Source organism: Mobula birostris, chromosome 2 (genome assembly GCF_030028105.1).
Source record: "Mobula birostris isolate sMobBir1 chromosome 2, sMobBir1.hap1, whole genome shotgun sequence".
Taxonomy (NCBI): Eukaryota; Metazoa; Chordata; class Chondrichthyes; order Myliobatiformes; family Myliobatidae; genus Mobula; species Mobula birostris.
The window spans coordinates 212,294,648-212,316,468 of NC_092371.1; the positions used below are offsets into that span (position 1 = coordinate 212,294,648).

Genomic DNA, 21,821 nt, shown 5'->3' on the forward strand with positions numbered 1-21,821 from the left:
CGAACTGTGATTAAAAGATATTTCTTCTAGTTAATGGTTTTTTTCTAGTTGACACACTCAAACCTGTTGCCTTCCAAATAATTGCACACCACATCTAAAACTGCGGCTCTAAAGTGCTAAATCATTTTCAGAAAATAAGTTTTGTTGTAGAGTTTTTTCCTGCGGTTCACTGGGAAGATTATGACAAGATGTCACTATTTTTAAAATATTGTCTCAGGTACCTGGTGTAAACATCCTAGCCCTTGACCAACCATGTAGACACTGTGGCCAAGAAAACACAACGTACCTCTGCCTCCTCAGAAGGCTAAGGAAATTTGGCACATCCAATTGACAATCACCCATTCTTATAGGTAGATCATAGTTTAGTACAGCAACTGCTCTGCCCGAGATCCCAAAATGTCTACCCTTTCGCTGCCTCAGGAAAGCAGGCAACATACTTAAAGCCCCCTTCCACCCTGGACATTCTCTTTTCTCCCTCCATCAACTCTCATCGGGCATGAGATTCAAAAGCTTGAAAACATGCACCAACTGGCTCAAGAACAGCTTCTATTCCTCTGTTATTGGACTATTGAATGGACCTCTTGTAAGTTAAAGATGGACTCCTGGCTTCACAATCTACATCGTCTTGGCCCCTGCACTGCACTTTCTCTGTAACTGTAACACTTTATTCTTTTTCCCTTGTGCTACCTCAAAGTTCTTGTGTTTTGAAATGATCTTTTTGGTTGGGTTTCAAAACTTATATTTTTACTCCATCTTGGCACATCTGACAATAATGAACCGACAGTGACACCAGCACAGTTTCATTTCACCTGTAAAAGGGGTGAAATACCAGGAGCCTTTGCAATGCTGCAGCAATTTCCCCCATGACTTTGTGAAGCAAGAATGCATGAAGATGCATTTGTTCAGCCAGGCAAAAATCGGAAAATGTACAGACAAAGGGTTTTTGACATGAAACATTAATTCTTTTTCTCTTTCACAGACTCTGTCAGACCTGCTGATTGTTTCCAGCATTTTCTGTTTCCCGTCTGATTTTCAGCATCTGCAGTTCCTTTCAGATTAATATTTGTTAACTGACATGTTGTGTTAATTAATATTGAATTACAACTGGTTACTGTTTTCATTGAGAGACAGCTTCTTGATGTGTTAATTTTTAAAAATGGGCAAAGAGACAAGTGAATGTAAAAACAAATGTATGTGAAAGAAAAGCCATTAAATTTCACCTTTTTATATTATGATTTGCATTTACTCTCAGCAACATTTTAATGCATTTTTCTTGGAACTCAGAAATCAAATATTGTGTGATTAAAATGTTCAAGTAAAGATCAAGATTGCTTACACGATATTGACTCCTATAGCACACCCAGATGTGATAAGCATTACATGGCTTTCAATTTCAAAGTCTTTGCTGATCAGTCGCTGTATAGCAAGGTAGACCAACACTGCTGTCACTGCCCAGATTGACAGCACAGAGAGAAAAGCTCCTAGAATCTCTGTGACACAAAGCAAAGAAAGAAAGATACAGACATTAGAACAAAGCAGTCCTTTGTGTTTTACTGATCCTTGATTTTCTTCCCCAGGTTTTGCAGTCAAAATGTAGAATATTATCAAATAATGTAAAACTGTGACAATCAAATGACTTGTCTATCCTCTCAAATATTTATAATGAAATATTTTGAAAACAATAGGTGAATTATTTTAGGAGAGATGCCACTATAATTTTTAAAATAAGTGAAGAGAATTTCATACAAGCAAGGTAATATGTTCACATGGTAACAGTGCAGCAATTTCACCCACCTGAGGTTCCAGTTATCAGAGAGGCCCAATTTTACCTGAACATGCTGAACAAAAGTTAGAGCAGTATTGAATAGGATGTAATGGAGTTGGGCCTCAGTGCTGAGGATATCAGTCAAGGAGAAGACAATAAGGTTCTCATCCTGCCAATTTATTTAGATGATATTTTTGAGACAGGATTGCTGGTAACTCTCCAGGGTTCTGAGATGCACATCACTGAAACACCAGAGTAACACGTTCCTGACAATAGCACCATTTATGAAAATGTTGCTTCTCTTCTGTTTACATTTCCAGCCCCTTCCTCCTTTTAAACAGAAAGAAATAGGTACTTCACCACCTACCCCACCCTGCCAAACTCCAGTGCAACTGAACCCACAGTCACCACTGATCAGTCTTCCTGAGAATGAACCTATGGATGGTGACCCCATCTGTGTTCTTAGACCCTCTGCCAATCAGCTGGCGGGCATACTTGCAGACATTTTTAACCTCTCCCTGCTTCAATCTGTGGTTCCTACTTGCTTTTTCTAATTATCATTCCGGTACCTAAGAAAAACAAGATATTGAGCTTTAACAACTGCCTGGTTCCGACATCTGCCCTCATGAAATGCGTTGAGAGGCTTGTCGTGGCGTGCATTAACTCCAGCCTTCCAGACAACCTTGATCCACTGCAATTCGTCTACCACCAAAACAAGATATGGTGGCTGGCACCCCCCTACCCCGGGGCCCCTACACTCATCTCTGGACAGCGAAGATGCCTACATCAGACTATTGTCTATTGACTCAGCTCTCCTTTCAGTACCATAATTGAATGAAAGGTTGTTGTCATAACCTAAACATCACTGAACCCCAGACCCTGGGAATCAACACTTTCCTTTGTGTGGTTCTTTGACTCCTTGACCAACAGGGCAGAATCAGTAAGGTGAGGAAGCAACACCTCCCCCATGATTATTCTAAACACTGGTGCTCCACAAGGTTGTGTCTTCAGCCCCCTTCTCCACTGCATGGACAGATTCTGCAGTAACTCCATCTACAAGTTTGCAAATGATAGTGGGCTGTATCTCAATTAATGATGAGTCAGACTACCGGAAGGAGATAAAAGCTTAGTAACATGCTGTCATGACAACAGCCATTCCATAAGTGTCAGCAAAACAAAAGAGCTCGTCACTGACTTCAGGAATGAGGTGCTTCACATGCTCCTGTCTACGTCAACTCGAGTTTGAGAGAGTTGACACCCTGAAGTTCCTAGATGTGAGCATCACCAACAGCCTTCCCTGGTCCAACCATGTAGATACCACAGACAAGAAAGCTCACCAACAGCTCTACTTCTTCAGGAGGCTAAAGGAATTTGGCATGACCTATTGACCCTTGCTGATTTTTTTCAATTCACCGTAGAATGCATTCTTTCTGGACGTAGAACGGCTTGGTATGAAACTGCTTTGGCCGTTACCACAAACATTAGCTGAGTTGTGGCACAGCTCAGCACATCACGGAAACCAGCTTTGTCTCTATGGATTCTATTCATACTTCTCACTGACCCAGTACAGAAGCCAGTATAATCAAGGACTCCACCCACCCCAGTAATTTTTTCTCCCCTCTTCTATTAGGCAGAAAATACAAAGGCCTGAAAGTACCTCAAATCAGGCTCACGGGCACTGATACCCCAATGCTATAAATGGTTTCCTAGTATGATAAAATAGATTCTTGACCTTGTATGATCTTACATCTTACTGTTTACTTGCACTACTCTTTCTCTGTACTCTATTGTGCACAGTTAACTTTTAAGCTTGTTCTACCTCAATGCACCGTGTAATAATTTGATCTGCGTGAACAGTATGCAAGACAAGCTCTTCACTGTATCTCAGTACACCTGACGAAAACAAACCAATTCCAATTTGAGCTGGCCTTCTCCTGCCTGGTGTCTCTCTCTCAAAGCAGTGTTGCCGTTGTCAAAGCATCTGAGTTTCTGGGCTACAGTGGGTGAGGGGCATTCAGGTCTTTCACTCTGTTGGAACTGCCCAGGTCCCAAACGTCATGTTGAAAAGAACAAATTGCTTTTGTGTGGGTTCTTTTAAAGGTGAATAATATCACTCACCAGCTACTGTATAGACTTGACAGAGTGAGATCTTAATCCAGTGACAAACTGGATTCTGCTGAAAGGTTTCTGAGTACACATACTTACGGTGAAAATTCATTGACATGAAACACCAACTCTTTCTCCTTCAATGACCCCTGCCTTAGTTACTAGATATTTAGAGCATTTTCTGTTTTTATTTTGTAATTCCAACATCTACAGTTTTTTTAGCTTTAATTATTAGAAATATTATACATGTTTCTTTCATCCAAGTTATATGGATAGTGAACATCCAGTGCCCCAGCATCAATCCCTGTGACAATCCAAGTGCCATATCCTCCTGGTTGGAAAATAAACAATTTACTCCAAATCTGGTCTTCGTTAGTTAACCAAACCTTAAAACACATCAGTGATTTGCCTCCACCACTGTGCACTAACATTTTAATTAATCTTTTTTTGTGGTGGCTTACCAGAAGTCTTATAAAGGTCCAAATACTGAAGATCTATTCTATTTGTTACAATCTTCAAAGGTTCCAACAGCTTTGTTAAACCTGATTCCCCTTCATAAATCCATATTGACCATGACCAGCCCTATTGTTATTTTATAAAGGTCCTTTTATTCCTTCCTTGATATAAATTTTAACATCTCTGAGTCACTGATTTCCATTTACTCTCAGCCAGAAACTGCCAGAAACACTCAGCAGGTCAAGCAGCATCTGTGAGAGGAACAAATTGTTGACATTTTGATCAAAACCTTACACCCCCATTTTCTTTCTCACCTTCCTTTCCTAAATAGTAAGATTAACACATTTGGAGTTATCATAATGTTGTTGCTACAGGCTCCCTTGAAGAAAATGAGCATGTGTTGTATATCCAGTAACAAAGCTATTGCTCTGTCGGAGATATTTAGCTACTGGCGAGTGCCTGGTTGACACATTGTTGTAACAATTGCCTCATTAGTTCAATTCCAGCTGTGAATAAATTCAAATAAGCAATGGAATTTGTAATAAGACTGACAGAATTCTCAGTCCCCTCTTCAAACTTGAGCTTTACAATCTTAGTTCAGTGCTTTAGAGAAAAGAAATTCTCTTTCTTTTTGTGACAGTGTGTCTGAAGTTGCTGTTACTCGGAAGAAGGTTTTTGGTAAACTGAAAGGTCTGAAGGTAGACAAATCACCTGGACCAGATGGCGTACACCCCAGGGTTCTGAAAGAGGTGGCTGAAGATCCTTGGCCTCGGCCTAAAACATTGACTGTACTCTTCTCCGTAGATGCTGCCTGGCCTGCTGAGTTCCTCCAGCATTTTGTGTGTGTTACTTGGATTTCCAGCATCTGCAGATTTTCTTTATTGTGATATTTCCAAGTCTGACTGCTGGCTAAACAGCAGAGATTCAATTTGATTGGACTCAGAATTCTATGGTTCATTCTTGGTCACTTCTGAGATTTCTTTGGTTTGTCTTCCAGATTGCTTGTCTCAAAGCATTTAAGAAAGACCTATATCTCCACGGGTTATAGAATGCGAGTTGTTATCACTGCAGGAAAATGTGTATTCAGATCACAAATTTAATGAACACATTAACATCTGTGTTATTGCCATCATACAGTGAGAGAAACCATAAAGACTGTTAGAAATTAGAACATTTAAGTAGTAAGTTGACCTTCCAAGGTGGGGTTCAGAGGACAGGCTGCCCCAAATCCAAAGCCAAATTTTAACTGGGTATTAAGCCATAATAAGCATTAGCAAGGATGGATCTCTAAATTAAATGATTCAGTCCAATTTGGAAGTGGACACAGAAAAGGCTTGTCATACTAATTTTTGCCTCAAATTTTGTCCACACTACCAGATTCAGGAACAATTATTACCCTTCAACCATCAGATTCCTGAACCAGCATGGATAATTTCACTCACCTCAACACTGAACTGATCACTGAACACAACCTATAGACTCACTTTCAAGGCCTCTGCAACTCATGTTCTCAGTATTATTTATTTTTTTATATTTGCAGTTTGTCTTCTTTTGCACATTTTCAGTCTTTTTAATTGATTCTACTGTATTTCTTTGTTCTATTGTGAATACCTGCAAGAAAATAAATCTGAGGGTGATATACCGTTGAACTATTGAACTTCCAGTATTTTCAGACAGTACAAAATTTTGTTTTAAAAATATCAAAAGCATAAATGGCACAGGAACAATTCAGTGCTGTGCATTAAGAATATATCTCAGTGTTATCTACTGTGTTTATGGATGTTCTTGCAGAAAAATGGTGTCGATTTTTAGATTTCTAGGCTCTAGTATAGCCCCCTTACTAAAATTCTAGTGCGTGCCCCAATTGCAATAGTGACATTTAATATTCCTGTATTTCTCATTCTATACCAGTCATCCTTAAGCCTGCCTGAATGACAGAGCCAATTAGTGTAGAATAACTAGTTACTGTGGGTGAGAACTTGAGAAGTCAGCCCTTACATAATTATGTAAATTTTTCAACTACATTTCCCCAAATATTGTAATTTCTTTGCCAATTCAAGATAATAATCAAATTATTTTCCATTAACTTCCATGTTTGTGATGAACTACCAGCATTTAGAAAGCAAAATGCATTAGAAAATAAATTCAAAGTTCCCAGGTTAATTGGTTTACCTGCACAACAAAACAACTGAATTAAAATTCCATTAATTTTGTTTTAAAATGTAATTCAAGAGGATGACATTGTAATCTACATTTTACCAAATATATGCTTATAAAAAAAGGATTGCCTTTTTTTCTTTCAAAGTAATAAACCTCAGAGATCAGGACTTTGTTGAAAAAGCTAGCTAATGGGCATTGCCATACTACTAACAAACACTACAGGCACACTCAATGCGAGTCTGGTGACCTATATAAATTGACATCTCTAGTTTTCCTCGTTCATGGTGAATGCAGAGCTGGTTTACGAGAAATGTGACACTCGAAATATGACTCAAGCAGCAACTAAAAATAACAATTCAGAAATATACATCACGTGGTCTACCAAACCACTAATTGTGTAATGTAATCTTAATGAAAATCAACAGAACTCTGTGGAAGAAATATTTCACACAAATGGGTAACTGGCAAACTGCCTCAAGGTGAAAGGTGAGCAGTGGTATTAAGTTAATTGGGCCAAAAATCTACAGATTGCAACAGCAGTAATTTCACAAGATCACGTCCATGGGCAACAGCCATTAAATCTTGAGCAAGCAATGGCCATTAGGACCAACTGCAGTCTGTTTTTTCATAGCCACTCCAGAGGTGACTATTATTAAAATTCTGCAAGAATATTGTGTCAATTTAAATTAACTGACTAACTTATTTATAGAAAGTAAATGGTTATTAAACATGTGGGATCTATAAAAAGGTTATACAATACTCTGCAATAATGGGAATAAAATTTAAATCTATTATACGGAAGGAGAAGATGCAAGAAATTATCATCTCCAAAGTCTCCTTCAAAGCTCACCTCATTCTGAACTGGGGATGCATTATGATTATTACAATATCATTGGATCAAAACCCCAAAATATTCCTACCTAATAGTACCTATTGCACATGGGATTATAACAAAAAGACAATGAATCACCAACATCTCAGATCATTTATAAATGAGATATACAAGTGCACTTCCCAATAAAGCCCACATGTTCTGTCAAGATAAACTTATGTTTAAAAGTCACCACTAGGTCATTCTTTAAGGCCTATTAGTACCAGTCTGTAAATGATATTGGTTACATAAAGCACATTGCAACTTCTACATCACTCTCACTGATTCCAGCATCACGTTTCATGGCTGTCTGGAGAAGACAAATCTCAGAGTTGTATACTGCACAACTGCTTATGTACTTAAATAATAAATGTACCTTGAACCCTGAACCCTAATCTTGAACATTCTGGAGGTAACAACTGATCAGACATATGATGCCAAGTTACATCCTAGGATGTGCTGAGACACATCATCAATGATGTAACCTGGGGTTATTGGATGTTTCAGGTCTTTCAACATCAGACACCCTCGCCCAGGCGACCCAGCCTGGGTTGATCAGGCCCTGGCTTGTCTCCCAGCGGCACTGGTCCATGGCTATCTAGAGGCTCACTCAGCAGTCTTTGAAATGGTCCTGATGGCTCTTTTCTTTGCAGCCCCCTTAATGCCCCATATGTTCTACACAGAAAGCAGCAGCTAATCCTCTACACCCCACCTCTATAGGCTCGCATTGTGCCCTCCACCCCATCTCTGCACTGCTCTACCAGCTCCTGGTATTAGGCCTAATAATATTCAAACACCACCACAATCTGGTCTTTCCAAGGCACAGTCAGTTCTACCATGACCACCTGCTTTGAGATTCCTGTCAGAATGACCCTGTCAGGCCTCAGCGATGATGATGCAGTGAAATCAGGGAACTTTATTTGCTTGCCAAGATTGACCAGTCAGACGCTGGGGTGAGCAAGCCTGCTCGTGATCTGTGTTGAGGCCGTGGCTGGTCTCCAGCTTCGACAAAGGCTATGGGCTTTCTGGTTCGGTAGAGGAGCCTACTGGTGTTACTTGGGAAAATAATTCCTGCCACTGTCTTCAGCACCTGGTCATGGCTGTACGAACAAGTCAGAAGTTGGGTGCACTGCTGCAAGTGACTTACCTTCTGATAACCCAAAGACATTTGATTATCTACAAGCACAACTCAGAAATATAAAAGTGTGCTCTTTCACACGTCTAGATGAATAGAGGTCTAGCATCCCTTTGGAAGCTCACTACATCCTAGACAACGCAATCTCCTTTTTGCTACACCTGAACATGAATTATTTCCACTACCAGCACACAGTAACTGCAGCATTTAGCCACTGCAAAGTGTATTGTTGCCATTTTGCCCAGGCTACTCCAACAGCACCTAAAAAATGATCAGGAACAGAAACTGAGAAAGCTCTGCAACACACACAAAATGCTGGAGGAGCTCAGCAGACCAGGCAGCATCTACAGAAAAGAGTAAACAGTCAATGTTTCGAGCCGAGACCCTTCATCAGGACCAGAAAAAAAGGTGAGAAATTAGAGCAAGAAGGTGGGGGGGGGGTGGGTGCAGAGGGGAGGAAGAAGTACAAGGTGGTTGGTGATAGGTGAGACCAGGAGAGAGGGGGGAGGGGTGAAGTAAAGAGATGAGAAGCTAGGAGGTGGAGAGATAAAGGGCTGGAGAAGGGGGAAGAAAGCTTCCCCCTTCACCCGTCCCCCTCTCCCAGTTTCACCTATCACATAGAAGGGGAATGCAGTGGATGCACAGAAACTTTCCAAGGACCTCTCGCGTGGAAACCCCACCACCTTCAGCCTTCCCGGGTCCTCTCGCACATCAGCCCAAACATGTCCCTGGGCGAGAATTATACCCTTAGACCAACGAGCTAAATTAAAGAATAGGAGATGCCTGGTTAATTTTTAATTCCTTTACAACATTTAATCTTCTAAACTTTAGCTAATCTAATCTTCTCAAAAAACAGATTAGGTGGCCGTTTTCCTACTTCTGCCTGTGGGTGTTGCCTATACACGAATTGGCCTTTGGGATCTTACATTACAACGTTGAGAACATTTCAAAAACACTTCATTGACTGTAAAGCTTTTGAAACATCCTGAAAGAGACACAGAAGCAGGCACAAAAACACAACTCTGCTGTATATATTTAGAAAAGGCAATTTCATCCTGTAATATACCACATTTAGAAATGAACTCTGACAGTGTTGATATAGTATTATATATAACTTAGATTTGGTTTTACATTTCTATTACATGATGTATTTGTATTTATATGTATGACCCATAAACAGTTCAAATGTGGCAACTAAAGTTAAAATACATCTAGTCACCTGTAATAGTGTATTCAATAAAATCTTTAGCCAAAATATTTGACCAAAGGTGATCTTCTAAACCTATTGGGCTGTATTTTCTTGGGATTTTGATGGTCAACCTTCATTGCATGCTACAGTTTCTGCCCCCCTGTGACGGGGTCCTGAATTACCCCTATGAACTGTGCTTTTGAAGGGAGGGAGGGAGAGAGAGGGGGAGATTTAACACCAACATCTTGTTTGAGTGTGAGTGTGAGTGTGAGAGAGAGAGTGAGAGAGAGAGTGAGAGAGAGAGAGTGAGAGAGAGAGTGAGAGAGAGAGAGTGAGAGAGAGAGAGTGAGAGAGAGAGAGAGAGAGAGAGAGAGAGAGAGAGAGAGAATGAGAATGTTTACATTTCCCAAGGACATCGCCTGCTTGTATATTCTTACACAGAGAAGGGAGGAGTTATTTGAGAGACAGTTAGTACTCAGTACGGTGAGATAAATAGAAGGTCAGATGGTAGACCTCAGACACATGATTTTGAACACTGAATGAGCTTTGTTGTGCCCTCAGAAAAAGTGGTTTTGGAGGATCGATCAGGCGGATCGATCAGTGGCTCTTACAGTGTGAACAGGGCATGACTGGTGGGGAATTATTTGTGTGTCCAACCCTCGCCTGGGTTGATAGCTCCACCACTGAAGAACCTTTGTTGTGGTCACAGTTGGTGACTTCTAAAGGATTTCGGAGGACAACGGGAAGATCGAAGGCGTCAGCTCATCTGAAGACTCAAATCTCTCCCTCTCTCTCTCTCTCTCCATTACTACTCAACTCAATACCACGAACTGAACTGAACTTTACTCATCATTGTAAGACTGTATCTATTTACCACTAGACTTGAAGAAGCTTGATTTTCATATATATTTCCACACTTACTGATATACTTACTTATATATAATCATTGTTAACCCGTTTGATTTATCTTCATTTATATTACTGTATTGCATAGTTACTAATAAATATTATTAGTTAATAGCAATACTGGACTCCAAAGTGTTTTCCATCTCTGCTGGTTCTTTTAACCTGTCACGGGGTACGTGACACACTAATGAATGCCAGATTAGACCTTCAACAGGAATGGAAAGGCATGACTCAAAGTGATAACTGTAAGAGTGCTAGTTAAGCCTTTGGGCAATTTAAATATTTTTGAATTAATAGAGTTTACTTAACCAATTGTAATTATTTGGTAGTATTTATTAATGTTTTAGTTTGTGTTTATTTTTCTAATTATCTATATTGTTCTTTTGTTTGAGTTCAGTTGGATATGAACATTTATGAATATTCAAAAACATTTAAAACTTTTTACAGAACTGACAACCAGCTGTTTCGTTTAGAATTTCCATCTGCTTTCCTGATGTAATGTTTTATATTGTGTAAGGCTCTGTATAGGTTAACTAAATGAATTTGCAAAACATAGAAACATGGAAAACCTACAGCACAATACAGGCCCTTCAGCCCATAAAGCTGTGCCAAACATGTCCTTACTTTAGAACTACCTAGGCTTACCCATAGCCCTCTATTTTTCTAAGCTCTATGTATCAATCCAGGAGTCTCTTAAAAGACCCTATTGATTCCACGTCCACCACCGCTGCCTGCAGCCCATTCCACGCACTCGCCACTCTCTGCGTAAAAAACTTACCCCGACATCTCCTCTGTACCTACTTCCAAGCACCTTAAAACTATGCCCTCTCATGCTAGCCATTTCAGCCCTCGGGAAAAACCTCTGACTATGCCTCTCATTATCTTGAGCACCTCTATCAGGTCACCTCTCATCCTCCGTCACTACAAGGAGAAAAGGCCGAGTTCACTCAACCTATTCTCATAAGGCATGCTCCCCAATCCAGGCAGCATCCTTGCAAATCTCCTCTGCACCCTTTCTATGGCTTCCACATCCTTCCTGTAGTGAGGCAACCAGAATTGAGCACAGTACTCCAAGTGGGGTCTGACCAGGGTCCTATATAGCTGCAACATTACCTTTTGGCTCTTAAACTCAATCCCCATGATTGATGAAGGCCAATACACCGTATGCCTTCTTAACCACACAGTCAACCTGCACAGCAGCTTTGAGTGTCCTATGGACTCAGACCTCAAGATCCCTCTGATCCTCCACACTACCAAGAGTCTTACCATTAATACTATATTCTGCCATCACATTTGACTGGCCAAAATGAACCACCTCACACTTGTCTGGGTTGAATTCCATTTGCCACTTCTCAGCCCAGTTTTGCATCCTATCAATGTCCCGCTGTAACCTCTGACAGCCCTCCACACTATCCACAACACCCCCAACCTTTGTGTCATCAGCAAGTTTACTAACCCATCCTTCCACTTCCTCATCCAGGTCATTTATAAAAATCACAAAGAGTAAGGGTCCCAGAACGGATCCCTGAGGCACACCACTGGTCACCGACCTCCATGTCCCATATGACCCATCTACAACCACTCTGCCTTCTGTGGGCAAGCCAGTTCTGGATTCACAAAGCAATGTCCCCTTGTATGTCATGCCTCCTTACTTTCTCAATAAGCCTTGCATGGGGTACCTTATCAAATGCCTTGCTGAAATCCATAGACACTACGGTTCTACCTTCATCAATGTATTTAGTCACATCCTCAAAAAATTTAATCAGGCTCGTAAGGCACAACTTGCCTTTGACAAAGCCATGCTGACTATTCCTAATCATATTATACCTCTCCAAATGTTCATAAATCCTGCCTCTCAGGATCAATTTACCAACCACGAAAGAAAGACTCGCTGGTCTATAATTTCCTGGGCTATCTCTACTCCCTTTCTTGAATAAGGGAAAAACATCCGCAGCCCTCCAATCCTCCAGCAACCTCATACTTACCTTTTAGATCAGAAGCTCTCTTCTGGCAGGCAAGTTTTGGCCCACAACTTTAAGGAACAGATATTAGCGAAAAATATGACCATAAATATTAAATTGAGATTTTTCAGCACGGAATGGGAGTATTGTGATCTTATGACATGGATCAGCATGTGGAATTAATTATGTCATCGTAGCCACGTGGGCAAGTGGTTAAGGCATTCGACTAGTGACCTGAAAGTCGTGAGTTCGAGCCCCAGTCGAGGCAGCATGTTGTGTCCTTGAGCAAGGCACTTAACCACACATTGCTCTGCGACGACACTGGTGCCAAGCTGTATTGGCCCTTGCACTTCCCTTGGACAACATCGGTGCTGTGGAGAGGGGAGACTTGCAGCATGGGCAACTGCTGGTCTTCCATACAACCTTGCCCAGGCCTGCGCCGTGGAGAGTGAAGACTTTCCAGGCACAGATCCTTGGTCTTGCAAGACTAATGGATGTCTTATTGTAGCCATTAATGAGACTTGATTGCAAGAGGGGCAGGACTGGCAGCTCAATGTTCCAGGATTCCATTATTCTAGACGTGATAGAATGGGAGGGATTTAGATTATGAGAACACTCAGTCCTCTTTTATTGCCATTTAGAAATGCATGCATGCATTAAGAAATGATACAATGTTCCTCCAGAGTGATATCACAGAAAACAGGACAAACCAAAGACTAACACTGACAGAACCACATAATTATAACATATAGTTACAGCAGTGCAAAACAATACCATAATTTGATACAGAACAGACCATGGGCATGGTAAAAAAAAAAAAGTCTTAAGTCCCAATCGGCTCCCGAGTCCCAGGTAGCAGGTGGCAAAAGGGAGAAACTCCCTGCCATAAACCTCCAAGGCACCGTCAACTTGCCGATACCTTGGAAGCAGCTGACCACAGCCGACACCGAGTCCGTCCATCTGAAAACTTCGAGTCTCCGACCAGCCCCTCCAATACAGCTTCCCAAGCGCCATCCTCTGCCGAGCACCTTCGACCTAGCCCCGGCCGCCGAAACAAGCAAAGCCGAGGATTCAGGGCCTTCTGCTCCGGAGATTCTGGTTACCACACAGTAGCAGCGGCAGCGAAGTGGGCATTTCAGAAGTTTCTCCAGATGTTCCTCTATGCTCTCACGTCTATCTCCATCAAATCAGAATTGTGCAGGGTCCCCTACTTGACAGATTACAGATATCATTCACTGGAGAGCCCGCGCGCGCTCTCCGATGAATGTTATCTGGAAGCTTTTGTCCGGGATTGGATTCAGTGGTGTGTTGTGTGGTTGCACTGTTTAAATCAGTAATGTGTGACTCTGTGGGTTATTTGCTCGTTATTGTGATGCGCGGGTTTAGGGGAAGAAGGCGCGAGAGAGAGAGAGGATGGACAAGGCGCTGTGAGTCGGCTAATGGGGTCGGACCCCGAGCAGGAGTCCAGGGTCCAGGGTGTTCGGCAAGGAGGGAAACAGAGACGGACTCGCGTGGAGCATCTGGTCGACCACCGCTGTTGGTCCCAGGCGGTAGGTTGAGGTGGTCCGAGGGGATCGCAGGGTGAAGAAAGAAGGTCCCGAGCTCCAACTGTTTGTGCACAAAGAGATTGAACTTTGATAAGTGTGGCGCCTTTTATCTTCCTTTTATATTTTATCTCTATTAATTGTATAGTTCCAGTAATATCTATAAACTGTAATTCATTTAATCGTATCTGGTATATTGTCTGTTATTTGGCAGGGTGGGGTACATTACACAGCACCACGCAAACTAATTACCCAGTTTAGCGGGGCCGAGGGTTGTTTCCCTAGACGACAGTGAGCTGAGTGACCCTGAGGCTTGCCAGGGGGCTACATTTGATATCTTTAAAGAGAAGGGGTTAAAGGGGATGGGGTATCATGACTAGTCAGGGAAAGTGTCACAGCAGTGCTCAGTCAGGACAGTCTGAAGAACTCTTCCAGAGAGGCTTCATGGGGAATAAAAAAAGTATGACCACATTAATGGGATTATATCATAGACCACCTAACAGAATGCAAGATTTAGAGGAGGTAACTTGTAGAGGTGGAATGCTTTTGCAAGAAACATAAGGTTGTGATAGTAGGTGATTTTAAATTGTTCACATTTTGACTGGGACTCCCATACTGTAAAAGTACTGGATGGAAAAGAGTTTGCCAAATATATTTAGGAAAGTTTCCTTAACAATGACATAGAAGTCCCAACTTGAGAGAGTGCAGACATCCCACCTCTCCCAGAAGCTCCCGCATATCGATAATGGCTCCCTGATGCCCACAAATTATATACAATATCCCGGAAATCGATTTTTTAGCGAGGGAGAGGGAAAAAAAGAAAATGAATGAATCCTGCTTGATCTCTCTTTGTGCTAAGTAGACCTATCAGTTTTCTCTGTGGGCGGGCTTTACAGTTGACCTCTCTCTCTCTTCCATATTCCATCAGTTCAGTTACTGCCGTCTGTAATGACGCTGAAATAATCCAGACCACTGTTGGTGATGAAGTACAAAAGCCTGGCGATGAAATTCCCAAGGCTGGCAGTGACAACCTGACTATGCGAGGTATCATTTTGCGGGCTGCGGAGTGAGCCGGGAGCAGAGTGAAGGCTTAAGGGCTTTGGCTCAACGGGCAAGGCAAAGGAGATTTGGTTTTCAATTTTCCCTGTTATTTGAGGAAAGGGGGAAGTATGAGTGAGAGGGCAGCCTGTTGTTCTCGGTGCCGGATGTGGGAGCTCCTGGAGTCTCCAGGCCTCCCGGACGCCCACATCTGCGCCAGGTGCTCCGAGATGCAGCTCCTAAGAGACTATGTTAGGGAACTGGAGCTGCAGCTCGATAACCTTCATCTGGTCAGGGAGAGTGAGGAGTTGGTAGAGAGGAGTTACAGGCAGGTGGTCACACTAGGGCCACGGGAGGCAGACAAGTGGGTCACGATTAGGAGGGGGAAAGGGAAGTGTCAGGTACTAGAGAGCACCCCGGTGGCTGCGCCCCTTGACAATAAGTACTCCTGTTTGAGTACTGGTGGGTGGGACAGCTTACCTGGGGGAAGCAACAGTGGTCGTGCCTCCGGCACAGAGTCAGGCCCTGTAGCTCAAAAGGGTAGGGAAAGGAAGAGGAGGGCAGTAGTAATAGGGGACTCGATAGTTAGGGGGTCAGGTAGGCGATTCTGTGGACGCAGTCTGGAGACCCGGATGGTAGTTTGCCTCCCTGGTGCCAGGGTCCGAGATGTTTCTGATTGCGTCCAAGATATCCTGAAGTGGGAGGGTGAGAAGCCAGAGGTCGTGGTACAGATAGATACTGATAACATAGATAGGAAAAGGGAAGAGGTCCTGAAAGGAGAATGTAGGGAGTTCAGAGGGAGTTGAGAAAAAGGACCGCAAAGGTAGTAATCTCGGGATTACTGCCTGTGCCATGTGACAGTGAGATTAGGAATAGAATGAGGTGGAGGATAAATGCGTGGCTGAAGGATTGGAGCAGGGGGCAGGGATTCAAGTTTCTGGATCATTGGGACCTCTTTTGGCGCAGGTGTGACCTGTACAAAAAGGACGGGTTGCATTTGAATCCCAGGGGGACCAATATCCTGGCGGAGAGATTTGCAAAGGCTACTGGGGAGACTTTAAAATAGAATGGTTGGGGGGGTCAACTTGGATTTGTGTGTGGAAAGTCATGTTTGACAAATCTTACTGAATTTTTTGAAGCGGTTGACAAGGGTAAAGCAGTGGATGTTGTCTATATGGACTTCAGTAAGGCCTTTGGCAAGGTTCCACATGGAAGGTTAGTTAGGAAGGTTCAATCGTTAGGCGTTAATATCGAAGTAGTAAAATGGATTGAACAGTGGCCAGATGGGAGACGCCAGAGAGTAGTGGTGGATAACTGTGTGTCAGATTGGAAGCAGGTGTCTAGTGGTGTGCCTCAGGGATCTGTACTGGGTCCAATGTTGTTTGTCATATATATTAATGATCTGGATGATGGGGTGGTAAGTTGGATTAGTAAGTATGCAGATGATACTAAAATAGGTGGCGTTGTGGATAATGAAGTAGGTTTTCAAAGCTTGCAGAGAGATTTAGGCCAGTTAGAAGAGTGGGCTGAAAGATGGCAGATGGAGTTTAATGCTGAAAAATGTGAGGTGCTACATTTTGGTAGGACTAATCAAAATAGGACATACATGGTAAATGGTAGGGCATTGAAGAATGCTGTAGAACAGAGGGATCTAGGAATAATGGTGCATAGTTCCCTGAAGTTGGAATCTCATGTGGATAGGGTGGTGAAGAAAGCTTTTGGTATGCTGGCCTTTATAAATCAGAGCATTGAGTATAGGAGTCGGGATGTAATGTTGAAATTGTACAAGGCATTGGTAAGGCCAAATCTGGAGTATTGTGTACAGTTCTGGTCACCGAATTATAGGAAAGATGTCAACAAAATAGAGAGAGTACAGAGAAGGTTTACTAGAATGTTACCTGGGTTTCATCTCCTAAGTTACAGAGAAAGGTTGAACAAGTTGAGTCTTTATTCTTTGGAGTGTAGAAGGTTGAGCGGGGACTTGATAGAGGTATTTAAAATTATGATGGGGATAGATAGAGTTGACATGGATAGGCTTTTTCCATTGAGAGTGGGGGAGATTCGAACAAGAGGACATGAGTTGAGAGTTAAAGGACAAAAGTTTAGGGGTAACATGAGGGGGAACTTCTTTACTCAGAGAGTGGTAGCTGTGTCGGAGGGTCAGAGGCTCGAAGTTTTCGGACGGATGGACTCAGTGTTGGCTGTGGTCGGCTGCTTCCAAGGCATTGGCAAGTTGTCAGTGCCTAGAAGTTTATGGCAGGGAGTTTCTCCCTTTTGCCGTCTGCTATCGGGGACTCGGGAGTCGATTGACTCGGGGACTTCGAGACATTTTTTTACTGTGCCCATGGTTTGTTCTTCATCAAATTATGGTATTGCCTTGCACTGCTGTAACTATATGTTATAATCATGTGGTTCTGTCAGTGTTAGTCTTTGGTTTGTCCTGTTTTCTGTGATATCACTCTGGAGAAACATTGTATCATTTCTTAATGCATGTTTGCATTTCTAAATGACAATAACGACTGAGTGTTCTCATAATCTAATTAAAACAGAATTCAGAAGTCAGCTGTCTCACAACCATTTGTGAATCTGATGTCTTGCAAAATTAACAAATTCCTTGACACAGACTGCTATGAGGTTGAGACTTCCGGCTGAGACCTCCCTGAAATGAGTTTTTGCAGGATGGGATGTCTGAACGTGTGATACTAGATCTCCTTTTAGGGAATGAGACAGGGCAGATGACAGAAGTTGGTGGAGGTTGTGTCTACTGATCATAATGCCATTAGTTTCAAGGTAATTATGGAAGTGGATAGGTCTGGTCCTCAGATTAAGATTCCAAATTGGAGAAAGGCCAATTTTGACATTCGTGGAAAGAATCCAGTAAATGTAGATTGGGAGAGGTTGTTTTCTGGCAAAGGTGTACTTGGTAAGTGGGAGGCCTTCAGAAATGAAATTTTCAAAGTACAGAGTTTATATGTTCCTGTCAGAATAAAAGGCAAAGATAATAGGTTTTCGAGAGATATTGAGTTAAAATATAGTTACTTGGTTTTCAAGAGATGTTGAGGCCCTGGCTAAGAAAAGGAAGGAGGTGCTTAGCAGGTATAGGCAGGTAGGACCAAATGAGGTACCTGAAGTGTATAAGAAATACAAGAGAACAATTAAGAAGGAAATCAGAGGGGCTAAAAGAAGACCGAAAGTTTCTTTAGCAGATAAGGTGAAATAGAATCCTAATGGCATCTACAGATATATTGAGAGCAAAAGGATAGCAGGGAACAAAGTTGGTCCTCTGCAGGATCAAAGTGGAGCCAAAAGAGATGGAGATTTCAAATGGATTTTATTTGCATCTATATATATTGATGAACACAGAGTCCATAGATGAATGAAGCATTAAGGTCATGGACTCTAACAGATTACAGAGGAGGAGGTGTTTTAGGGTGGATAATCCCCAGGGCCTGACAATATGTTCCATCTGTCCCTGTGGGAGGCTAGTGCAGAAATTGTATTGGCCCTAGCAAGATATACTTAAAACATTCTTAGCCACAGGTGAGGTGCTGAAGTACTGGAGGATGGCTAATATTGTTCCATTGGTTAAGAAAGGCTCTAAGAATAAGACAGGAAAGTATAGGCTGGTGAGCCTGACATCAGTAATGGGAAAGTTATTGGACAGTATTCTAAGGGACCAGACATACAAGTATTTGAATGGACAGAAACTGATTAGGGATAGTCAAGATGACTTTGTGCATGGTAACTCATGTCTAATCAATCATATAGGGTTTTTCAAGGAAGTTACCTCGAAAGTTGATGAATACAATGCAGTGGATGTTGTCTACATGGCCTTCAACAAGGCCTTTGACAAGGTCCCGCATGGGATATTGGTCAAGAAGGCTTAGCTGCTCGGCATTCAAGATGAGGTAGTAAATTGGATTAGACGTTGGCTTCACAGAAGAAGACAGAGAATGGTAGTAGATGGCTGCACCTCCAACTGGAAGCATGTGACTAGTGATATGCCACAGGGATTGGTGCTGGGTCTGTTGTTGTTGGTGGTCATCTATATCGATGACCTGGAATACAATGTCATAACCTGGGTCAGCAAGGTTTGCCAATGACACCAAGGTTGGGGGTGTAATGGAGAGCAAGGAAGACTATCAAAGTTTGCAGTAGGATCTGGACCAGCTGGAAAAATGGGCAGATAAATGGCAGATAGAGTTTAATGCAGACAAATGAGAGGTGTTGCACTTTGGGAGGACCAACCAGGGTAGGTCATACATGGTGAGTGGTAGGGCACAGAGGAGTGTGGTAGAAGAGAGGGACCTGGGAATACAAATCCATAATTCTTTGAAAGTGGGGTCACAGGTAGATACGGTCATAAAGAAAGCTTTTGGCACATTGGCCTTCATAAGTCAATGAACTGAGTACGGAAGTTGGGATGTTACGTTGAAATTATTTTAAATGTTGACAAGGCCAAATCTTGAGTACCGTGTCACCTATCTACAGGAAAAATATAAATAAGATTGAAAGAATGCAAAGAAAATTTATAAGGATGTTGCCGGGACTTGAGGACCAGAGTTATTGGGAAAGGTTGAACAGATTATGATTTTATTTCCTCGAAAGTAGAAAATTGAGGGGAAATTTGATAGAGGTATACAAAATTATGAGCAGTATAGATAGGGCAAATGCAAGCAGACTTTTTCCACTGAGGTTGGGTGAGGCAACTAGAGGTCATGGGTTAAGGGTAAAAGGTGAAATGTTTAAGGGGAACACGAGGGGGAACTTCTTTACTCAGAAGGGGGTGAGAGTGTGGAATGAGCTGCCAGCATAAGTGGTAGATGCAGGGTCGATTTCAACATCTAAGAGAAATTTGGATTGGTACATGGAAGGGAGATGTATGGAGGGCTATGGTCTGGACACAGGGCGATGGTACTAGAGAGATTAATGATTTGGCATGGACTAGGAGGGCCATAGAGCCTGGTTCTGTGCTGTATTGTTGTATGACTCTAATAAATGGATTCAATAAACACTGCCAAAGCAGAGAGCATAGTTTGAGGAACTAACTGCATAAAGAAAAGCAATGCAGACATCATGCAAGTATTTAACAAGCTTAAGTAGTCATATAATTATCAAACCTGATCTTTGTTCTTCCATTGCATTACTTATCTATTTTAAGATTCCATAAATATCTACCAAATTCAAATATACGGTGCAGAAAAATTCTCCTACCTGACCTATGCCAACCAAAGTTCATAGATTTTGTTGCTGGTCGTGTAGAAATCCAGAGAGAAAAAAGGCTAACTAGCATGCTGCCAAAGTCTGTCAGTAAGTGAGCTGCATCCGTCATGATGGCCAAACTGTGAGCAAGGTAGCCACCTGAAAGAGAAGTAAGCAAGGCAAACCTGTAACTCATTATCATTTAGGAAGCCACATACAAGCCAGGATAAATGTGGCATCCATTAAACCAGATTTGGTCTCTGTTATATCATGGACTTGGAGAGGCAAGTCATTCTCGGGAGTAGCATAACCATCTGCAAATTGGTTAAATCTAAATATTGATGGTGCTAAAAGCTTCAAATCATGTGATTGTTGGAAGATATTACCCTAATTACTGCAATTGCCAGAAATCTGAAATAAAAGCAAAAGAAAATGTTCTAAGTATTCAGAAAGTCAGGTAGCATATGCAGGGAATGACGCTGAGGTAATCTTTCAAGTGTAAAACATTTTTTCTCCCTCCACAGAACGTGCATGATCTGGTAAATATCCCTACTATTTCTTGTGCCTACAGACTAAATGTGCATTTTTGCAATCAAATGTAAATCTCCAACATTTTAGTAGGTTTTTAAAAAGCCCTTCATTTCAAGTCATTGTTCACAGTGGAGTATCTTCCAGCTACTGTTTTTTCCAATCCATTGAGTGTTTAACACAGAACATGCCAGTTAAAAAAAATCATGCAACATATATGTATTTATTTTTAGTTGAATGAATAAGGAATGTTCTTTAAAAATATTTTAAGCTAGCATATGGTGATGTAAAATTTCAATAAAATTCATAAAAAATTAGAACTAGGAGCAAGCTAGACCATTGAGACCCTCAAACCTGTTCTGCTATTCAACGGTATCACAGCTGATCATCCACCTCATTTTATTGCCGTATCCCTTCTGTTACAAATATATGAAATAGAAGCATGAGTAGGTCATTTGGCCTCTCTTGTCTGCACTGCCCTTCAGAAAGATCATCTGATTTAATCCCAACTGTATTTATGTTTAACCATAATAACCTTTCAACCATTTATCAAGAGTCTTTCAGTCACTGCCTTATAAATATCCTCTCCACATATCTCAAGACCCCTTATCTTCAATCAAGATCCTTCCCGCTCTCCCAAATTTCAGTGGATACAAACCCACCCTGACTAAACTTTCCTCGGACGGCAATCTGCCTAGTCTAGGTAGCAGTAAATCTTCACTGAACAGTTTCAAATAGTCGAATTCCTTCCATAAATGAGGGGATCAATACTGTTCTTGAAATGTGTCTGACATCCCTGATGAATAACTTCCCTACTTTTGAATTTAATTCCTCAGCAATAAACAATAGTTTTCCTACTTATTAATACACCTACTTGTTAGCTTTCCTACTTATTAATACACCTGCTTACAACCTTCAGTGAATCATGAGAGCTTTGTAAGCTTCATTATTCAGGTTGTT

General features: G+C 41.8%; 1 protein-coding gene across 1 annotated transcript in view; it reads right to left on the reverse strand.

Annotated features, from left to right (window-relative positions):
• Positions 1-20,463, reverse strand: part of slc30a2 (solute carrier family 30 member 2) — a 32,636-nt gene extending 12,173 nt beyond the window's left edge. Inside the window, exons 1-2 of the mRNA XM_072278942.1 lie at positions 20,346-20,463; positions 1,337-1,490 (exon numbers count right to left, since the gene is read on the reverse strand). Of these exons, the coding sequence (XP_072135043.1) occupies positions 1,337-1,490; positions 20,346-20,463 (272 nt within the window). The remainder of the gene's footprint in view (positions 1-1,336; positions 1,491-20,345) is intronic.
• Positions 20,464-21,821: the final 1,358 nt, after the last annotated feature.